Genomic DNA, 9,300 nt, shown 5'->3' on the forward strand with positions numbered 1-9,300 from the left:
CCCCACCTAGCAAACAACCCCGACAAAGGCACACGACCAACTGCAAACAGCTCCAGGTACAGTATTAGAGAGAGATGTGGCATCAAATTCCCCACGAGAAATAAGGGATGTTCCGTGCTAAGTGTAGTTGACTAAGAAAACTATCACAACAGGAAAAGATTCTCTAGATGTTCCCAGCTAAGGCTTAAGTTACTCATCTCACTGTGGGGATACAAAGGTAGTTTAAGGGTCCACAAGAAAATCAAACTAGATGATCTAAGAGTCTCCGGGAATACTAAACTCTGAATTACAGAGAAGCACAGGATTTTAATATTTCCATCTTAAAGTAACTGTGCAGAACTTATGCCTGAAGACAATTATACCAAAAGTCCTCAAAAAGAAACTGAAAACATTGTATAAAAATAAATTTATTACTCAACAGCAGAAACAGGGATTTATTCACTATCTTCAGCATTCACAGAGATTCTTTTACTCGATGGGGAAAGAGAAATGAGTATCACAGGAACCCATGATGAAAACATGCAGACGTAAGATCAAACACTTTGGGAGGAAACCCCTTGACTAAGCTGAATGTTATGGGTGGGCATTGAAATATTTTATATTACTATTAACTTACAGACATCTTCTTCCACATTTTAAAATACGTCTATTGTTTTACATCCTGTGTCAATATTTCCCTCTCTTTCATAGTCTTTTTTGCTGTGCTAAGTTTCAGCGTTTGAAATCTGCGTTCCCGATGAACTGTTCTTGAGTCCCGCTGGAACCAAGAGTGCATGTATCCATTGTAGAAGTCAACTGCTGTAAGCTTCTTCTTTAATACAACTGTTTTGATTCCAACCCAGCCTTCCTAAAAATAGAAACAAAAAAATGGCAGTAAGCTTCTTCCATGTTTTAAAATTATCTTTAGCTCTTACTAAGGCTGGCTTACAGAATATGTTTTATTTAATGTCATCATGCTTACATTACAAGTCAAACTCTCGCTTGCAAGTGAAAAGCCTGTTAGTGGAAATTAAAAGTTCTTCAAGGTATCAAATAAAACGACTGATGGTAATCTAAACTAGTTCAGTGAATAACAACGGACAAATAAGACAAAAGTTATGTAACACACAAATAATAAAACCTTATAAAACAAATGGAAAAAACCTACCTTGCAACGAGCTATCAGCGTTTGGGACATTTTATGGTATAGTAGTGAACCAGGAACAGCCCCACAATCATTTAATATCTGATCTAAAAGCAAAGCAATATTGTCTTGTATTTTTATGCCAAAAAGTGCAAAAACGTTTAAAACACTTATGTGTCTTTGAAGCATGATAATCATCTTGAGTCACTATTTTGCTTAAAAATATTTTATTGTATTCTGTGTTTTATAATACCCAAATGAGCAGGGGAGAATCAGAACAGTCACTCTCCGGCACCGCTCCCTACCTGATCCGTAAACAGTCGTTAAGCCGTGCACGCTTTGGCACAGCACTCAGCCCACAAGGTGCTCAGACTCACAGACTACTACAGAAAATGGTTTAAGCGATAGTACGCAGGGACAGCTTTCCTCGTGAGAGATCCCCAGACAATGGCATTAGAAGATGATCTCTCAACTAGAGGATTAAACTCCTCCAATCTCAGGATTCACAGGACTATACCTACCGCTCGCTCAACATCATCAGAAAGCAGGAATGTCCTTAAAACCCATTTAATGCTCAACTTCGGGCACAGAAACCTACTGCATTCTGAGCATATATGAGACTGACTTCATTCTACTGAGTTTCAGAAAGTAGTACTTAAAGCTATGGTTTAGTACGATTGTGTACTATCTCCAAATAAATGTTTGAAAAAACAGGATAATTTAACTTAAAAGGTTAATATTAAAGTAAATACCAGCAAAACCAGGGATATTATCCACTTCCACAAAATCCAGAAGTTTAACAGTAGTACCCTTCCAGAGCGTCTGCAAAGGAAACTGGAAACAGATGACACATTGAGAATTTTTTCACAATTTCCAGGCAACTGTCTAGGTTGTTTTTTTTTTTTTGTTCTTCCTCATTTCATTGACAAGCAAACCATTAGCATATGCAGGAATGAGTTAAACAACTCGCTACAACAGCTGCTTGCTGCAGCTGTTTGCACTGTTTGCTGTCATGCAAAGATGTGATTATAGAGTTCTGAAACCCTCTCAAATGCATCAGTGGAGATCTCAGAGCTAAGGAAATGATACAAAACTACTGAGCGGATTTCACACTTGGGATTGAGTTCACGAAAACTCTCCTCCACACTAATCCCCCCTTTAATGCTAAACTATGCTGGGATTTTAAAACGCATGCTAGGTTTTAGAGGTTAAAATAACTAAACTTGAGTTTTAGTCATTAATTAAAATATCTGCACCAAACTCAGACATGCTAGAGACAGAAAATGGTTAAAAAAACCCACGCCACTGTCTTACCATACTTCCTATTGCTCGATGCAGCTGAATTATTTGTGCAGCTGTTTGCTCTTCCCATTTTACACAACTCTTAGCTATAGATATTTTAGGAGCTAGGGGGACAAAAATAAATAAAACGACTTAATATTTTGTTTTGCATCTTTTTGCAAGCAAATAGCTGTATTATTTTATCCTATTTTAAACCCAATTTTATCCTGACCAATGCCAGGTTCACCATCTAGCCACAGGTACCTTAGACAACAACTGGAGAAAAAATTTTGTAAAAACCTCAATTTGGATTATTTATACTTTAGTCTCAGTTGTCCTCTTATTTACCCATTGCACTGCAAACTGATAACATACATTTACAAACACAGCTGTAACACTTTTGTCTGCGTTAGGACCATGAAGAATAACAAACTCACTCAGAGTTTGTGAAATCACTAGTGATTTTGATATTGTACGAGCAACTGGAAAAAAACATTAACGCAGTAAGGAGAAGAATTCTGAAGCATTTTTCCCCTCTGTATGACTGTTTTTTTAAGCCAGACGAGGCAGTGAAGGGCCTATATTGAGAAAGGTATACAAAAAAAATATAATAAACCTAGCACAGTAGGAAGAAACTTAGCTCTCCAGCTGGTAAAAGAAAAAAATTACAAAGTTGCACTAAATATGATGTTTACTTACCAAATGTTACTCCTTCTTGTGGTTGCTCTTTTTTATTTTTTAAACTTTCAGGCAAGTTTTTCAAAACTGCTATCAGCTGCAAAATTAAATTTTGTACAGAATATTAGGAAAGCTGAGTATATTTATTAACATTAAATCCAAGACATACAAATACAGCACTTAATTTTTCATCAGTGTAACTTTGTGAGCTTTTAGAAAATTGGGTCAGTATATTCAAAAGTCCTGTATCCTACACACAAACACACTAAAGGCATCCTTCCCATTGAATTGTAATTTAAAAAAAAAAAAAGTATGCTTTTATGGATGATCTGCTCCCTGATATTAATGCTAGAACAGGATGAAAGCTGATAATTAATACAAAAAAAGCAGATATTCACTCCAATGAAAGAGGAAAGTGCACTGTTTCCATAGAAAGCACTCGAGCTCTTCACTGAATAGAAGCAGAATGGCAACACACAGGACCAACACTGACAGCTCATCACTCAGCTTTCCTCTCAGCAAGGCAAAGTGCTCACAAACACCAAGTTTCAGATCACTCTCCTCTTAACAGTTCCAGTCAACTCAGAACAAGATTAAAAAGAATTCTGTTTACATGTTAAAAGCAAAGTACTAATGAAAAGCGACACCAGCTTGCATGACTTTACCATGTTTGCACCCATCTTTGATAACACCACTTCCAGCTCCTTTGCTGTACAGCGGGGAGGAACAGCACACTCTTCTTGCTTAATAATTGGACCAACGTCAAACCTGTAAGGCAGAAAACATACAAGCTTACTGGAGGAGAAGCTATAACTCAATTGCCAGTTCAAAAGTCTACATGAATTCAGTTACTAATTACTCTTTCTTTTCATCAAAAACTTTATTTTTCACACATTATCAAATCATGCTTGGTTCACAAGACAAAAATAGGGAAAAGAATATCAGATATATCTTGGCAAGCAAGATTCACCTCAGCAAGCTGAGACTTATATGAATGCACAATTTACAGTTCAGAAGCATAAGATCTCAGAAGAAACAACCTGAAGTATTCAGAAGAAATTTGTTTTGCACTTTCCTGATATCTATTATCAGAAAAGCATCTAAGAAAGAAAAGATAACTATGATAATGTGTTTTCACAAGCCTTTTAAGCCAGAGTTTGTGCTGAAACTAAAAACATATAATTACTCTCTCATCCCTAGACAGGCAATTGCATGTCCTCTGTTTTACTTACAGGAGGTTACAGGCAACTCTGAAGTCTGAAAACCAGATCTTTTCTGTTACGTCATGCTAAGCCTATCCATCTAGCTGCGTGACTGTTGCTTCTCTGTCTGGTCCCTGTAATAATGCTAAGAATTAGAGAATCGGCCTAGAGTCTAGACTGCAAGTTACACACTCACGAAAATACTGTATTCGTGGCAAGTCTCATACGGTCAGATGAAAGCTTTTAAGTGTTTCAAATTTTAGTACTAAACACACACACACATTAAAAGGAACTGCAATTACATGGAATGATTTAAATGAGGACTTTAGTGGTGATGATTTAAAGTCCTGAGAGCCAACAGAAGCAGTGAGCGGTTTTGGGAAGAACACCTAACCTACCTTTTTGGTCTTATTTCCATAATTGTCACCCCAGTCACTTTATCACCATGAAGCACTGTGTGGACTATTGGTGCAGGACCACGCCATCGTGGGAGATAGCTGGGATGGACATTCAGCACGCCACTGAATTGAAATATTTTAAAGTTAGAAGAGCAACAGTACTTCAAGCCGAACCCATATGTAAATGGGTGTGCAATATTTATTACACTGGAACTACTTTAAGAATTAACTCCTCAGACCTTCTGAAGCGTTACTGGTTTATACATTTAAAGGAAAATTCACACTGTATAACTGTCAGTTTCTCAGTGAACACAGAAAGGGAGATAAGAGGAATAAAGGTAAACACATTATGCCAAACATTTGCATAGCTCTACATCCATGTGTTAAAGAACAACAGTGAACCTCACAACAACAGAAGCAGGGCTCAGGCTAAGCAGATGAACCCAAGAAAGAAGCTGACCTCACATGCTACAAGTCACAGATGCTGACTCAAAAACAGAGTCTAGCTTTGCTAACGAAGCAGCGATAGGCCTCCTGTCAACTCACTTACTATGGGAACTGCAGAATAAGGTCCTCACTTAGGAGACGTCCAAATGATGCCACCACACCCACATCAAACTGCCCCACAGGTCCCGTGTGGGGCCACTCATGAACAGGCAGCTGGAGCTCGCGGGCACAGCTCCTCACAGGCAGGTCCCCCGGCAGGCGGGAGGGCAGGGTCACCACCTCCAGCCTGGACACCAGTGAGTCCTCGCTCGGCTCCCTGGGGTCAACAAGGCATTGAAGGCCTCATGCAGGCAGAGCAGGGAGAGGTGAAGGCTTGTCCACCTCCACTCTCGCTGTGCCCCTGTGCCACATCACCTGCCCCTCAACTCCTACCCCCTACTCGGTCCCCCAGCCTCCCTTCACTGACAAAGGCCCCCCAGCCCTGCCACCCCCAGCCCCCTCACCTCCAGTGGCTTCCCCCTTTCAATCCCAGACCCCCCTCACACAGCCCCACGGCCCCTGACCCTCCTCCAAGTCCTGACCCCCCTGTGATCCCTCTCCACGGACCCACTCATGACGCCATGGTCCCTGTACCACACTAAAGCCCCTTTCCCCCCACATTTTCCTACCAACTTGTGCCCAACCTACAGTCTCTGCCCCCCACCCTCCCGACCCCAGCTCATACCCCAATGGACCGTGAACCCCACCATCAGCCCCCAATCTCTCATCCCTCAGAGCCCAGCCCTCCCCCTCCCCCCCACAGTCCCTGCCGTCCCCCCAGGCCCTTCACAGCCCTTGCCATCCCCCCAGGCCCTCCACAGCCCCTGCCGTCCGCCCCCCCGCCCTCAGCCCCTGCCGGCCCTCTCCCAGGGCCCCATCCCCTCCCCACTGTCCCCGGCCTATGTCCCCCGCCGGCGGGCCGTACCTGGCCGCCTCCAGGGCTCGCAGGGCGGTGACGGCGAAGCGGTCGGTGCCGAAGAAGAGCACCCGCCATGGCGGAGACGCCCCAACCCGCCCCGCCGCCCCGCGCGTCGCCTTCACCCCCTCGCGCCAGGCGCGCAGGAGCCGGCCCCGCATGGCGGCGCTTCCGGCGCCGGACGATGACGCACACAAGGCGCGCGGAGCTCCCCCCCCGGGGCGGGGTGCCGGCGCCATGTTGGTGCGGGAAGGCTCGTCCCGCAGCGCTGCTGTGAGCAGCTTGTTACCCCGCCGGCAGCGCTTCTCCGCCTCCCCGAGGCCGTAGCACCGCACCAAGCGGTCCCGGGGAGTGCAGCCAGGCCTCAGCCCCGCTCTCTGTAGCGCACGCCGAGCGCGGCCTCCGGCTCTGGCTTCAGTCTCTCCACAGCGTCGGTGCTGCGCCAGCGAGCGTCTCCCGTGGCGGCGGCCCCGTAACCCTGGCCCTCATGGACATAAATTGGCCGCTCAGTGCTAAGATAACGTGGAAGAATGTCAGGGGCAGAAAAGGGTGTTGACATCGCAGCCACTGATTCTCTGATGGCTTCAGTTCAGTGCTTGAAAAGCTCATGTCCGTGTCTGCCTCTGGACTGCTTTGTTTTAACAGTGATTATAATTTAAAGAATTTTCTTTTGTAAACTATGGGGTCAGAATAACCACTTAAAGAACTATCTTCTCCCATAACATAAGAATGAAAATATTTTATCGTTCCACCAAGACAGTCTTTTCCCCCATGGGAAGATGGTTTATTTGCGTAGCTTGTTGTTTAATGTAGATTACATACACAGATTCCCCACGCATCTAAATCGCAGTGTATCCTACAGTCTTTGACACTAGGAATTTCTAAAACACGGAATGTGAGAATCTGGAAACATTTCCTATATGCCAGTAAAAACATGCAAATTACTTGGAAAATGGGTGACAGAATTTATGTCAGACGGGTATGCAAGGGAAGGATTGCTAAGGAAAGTGAAATTTTATGCCATACTAAGAGGCACTTTGCGTATTCATTCCCTTTTTCACATCTGTTTTGCCCATCGTTAGGGCTTTCTTCTCTGACATGGAAGATGCCACCATCTCCAGCGGTAGAAACAAAGGAAAACTAATGAGAAAGTGCTGTTATAGGTTAAAAAAAATAATATTAGTCAGGCCATCCTAACAGAGGTGCCTGTATTCCTGCACCCTGAGAAAAGGAGAATACACCGCTAAATACGGAGGTAATTTCCTGGCTGAGAATCAGTATGTAAAATTCAATTGTTCCAGAAAACTTACTCTCTTACTACCTGAGGAGCCCCCTGAAAATCCTCAGTTTAGTCACAATTAGGACACCCTTCGATTCCTGCCGCCTCTTCTCAGGGTGCATAGATGAAAGGATACAGTAAAAAAATAAAAAGATAAACAAGAGGATAACGAGGATGAAGGAATGGCTTCTGCTCGAGAAGAGATGAAAGCAACCAGCGTAGTTCATCTTGGAAGGCAGATGGGGAAGAAGGGCAGGCGAGCAGCTGGTCTTATCATAAATAGTATGGAGCTGGTGAACAGGGAACAATTAGTCATTGCACAATAACTAAGTGATTGCAGGCAGTTATGGGTAACAGGCGCCAAAAGATCCACACAGCGTTGTAATTTGACCGCTTATCTCAGATGCTGAAAAAAATTTGACCATGTAATATCTCAGATGCTGAAAAATGCTCGTGGTTTCCAGAAGCAGCCAGCGCGATTGCTGGAAGGAGATGTCCTGTGTCGTGCAGGAGAACACCAGCTCTCTGAGGTCTTGGGTGAAACCCTGGATTTATCACCAGCACTTCAGAAAGGCCAGGGACCTACCGTGAGTGCTTGGATGGCCCAAACATCGCCCAAAAGCTGGGAATTCGAAGCCGGCGTCCGCCTGCTGCTTGGTGTTAATTTCTACGGTTTATTTCACGCGGTCTGCACTGTGTGCGGAGCTTCACCTGCTGCTTCTCAGGGGGCTGAAACCCTGGAGAGGGATTCTCAGTTCTGCCAGTAGTTAAGGCTCCTGGAAATATTGAAACTCTGTGCTGAGTTTTTGCCAGACTTACGCATGAAGTAACTAATGTTTCATTTGTAGTGAGTTTATGAAGTGGACTTAAATTCACTCCAGTGTCCGTACTGCCAAGTAATTCATCCCCAGCGCTGATACGACTGTACTGTTCGAAGAGATTACACTATTATCTAGTATTACGCCTTGGACACAGTGTACATGAATTTTGCTTGAAGATTTATTTTGGTGTAAATTTTTCCAGCAAAATGAAAGCAACGATCTGATTGTTTCAGGAAAAAAAAAATAAAAAAGCTCACAAATCTTCCTTTCCTGCTGCATTTGAACTCTGCTTTTGTACATGGTAAAAAAAAAGCGAACGCTGAATGTTTAGTTATTCTGTAACCAGGCATTTCGGGTCAAAGACACAGAAAGGATCAAAAAAGATAAGCAAAATTGAAATGCCAAGGTCAGACAAGTTCTTCCGAAGAGTAGTGAAGACAAACCCGAGGAGGAAGCAGAACACAAATCAACGTCTTATCTCCACTTTGCTTCCTAGCCAAAGACACTGAGAGTGTCTCCAAGAAGTAAAAAGATATCTCCCATTAAAGGGTGCCAACGTTGTCAAGGGAAATATGAAATAAAACACTCACAGCCATTGCTGAAGAGATTGCTCCTGAGTGTGTTTGCGGACCTCTGGAGAAGGAGAGGATTACTGGGCACAAGGGCCAACTCTAGCCTGTGGGAAACTGGTTTTATTTCCATGTTCATCATGCTGAGTCCTAGAGGCATCTCGGCCACCTGCCTGCATCCCGACACTACTTTTTGGGGGGTGTTGTGTGTGGAGTAGTGCTGGTGCACTAAGGCTTGTCCCTGTCCCACTCCGCGCCAGGGAGGTGAGCGGGGGAAGCCCATCGCATCACCACTAGCCGTGGGACATGAGACTTGCAAGGGCTGCAGGAGGGCTTTGGGGGTGTCCCGTACGAGGGGGGGCTGTCGGACATCTCGTCTGCAAACAGCCCAAAAGCAGGATGGCACCCAAACGGCTGCTGCGGAGCTGCCCGTCACTTCCCAGGGGCTGCAGGCACTCTGGCTCCTCCGATCAGGTTTCTTCGCCTGCTTTTAGAGGTTCAGTTGAGGGAAATGTGGGTTACAGCATTGTGCCCGGCTTCCACACAG

At 44.3% G+C, this 9,300-nt stretch overlaps 1 protein-coding gene across 1 annotated transcript; it reads right to left on the reverse strand.

Annotated features, from left to right (window-relative positions):
- Positions 1-391: 391 nt before the first annotated feature.
- On the reverse strand, positions 392-8,554 carry MTFMT (mitochondrial methionyl-tRNA formyltransferase). Its single transcript, XM_074601264.1, has 9 exons — positions 6,094-8,554; positions 5,233-5,445; positions 4,683-4,805; positions 3,748-3,850; positions 3,104-3,179; positions 2,438-2,529; positions 1,876-1,957; positions 1,148-1,230; positions 392-847 (listed from the first exon to the last, which is right to left on the reverse strand). The coding sequence occupies exons 1-9, from the start codon at positions 6,321-6,323 to the stop codon at positions 647-649; spliced, it is 1,203 nt and encodes a 400-aa protein (XP_074457365.1). The 5' UTR covers positions 6,324-8,554; the 3' UTR covers positions 392-646.
- Positions 8,555-9,300: the final 746 nt, after the last annotated feature.

The sequence above is a fragment of the Larus michahellis genome, chromosome 9 (assembly GCF_964199755.1).
Source record: "Larus michahellis chromosome 9, bLarMic1.1, whole genome shotgun sequence".
NCBI lineage: Eukaryota > Metazoa > Chordata > Aves > Charadriiformes > Laridae > Larus > Larus michahellis.

Bases quoted from the DNA above. Each gene is read 5' to 3' on its own strand.
- MTFMT (XM_074601264.1), bottom strand. From the start codon at position 6,323: ATGGCGCCGGCACCCCGCCCCGGGGGGGGAGCTCCGCGCGCCTTGTGT. The intron at 3,851-4,682 runs GTAGGTTAGGTG...TCTGCCTTACAG, and splicing joins ATGGAAATAAGACCAAAAAG to GTTTGACGTTGGTCCAATTA. The intron at 1,231-1,875 runs GTATTTACTTTA...CTTTGCTTTTAG, and splicing joins TAATATCCCTGGTTTTGCTG to ATCAGATATTAAATGATTGT.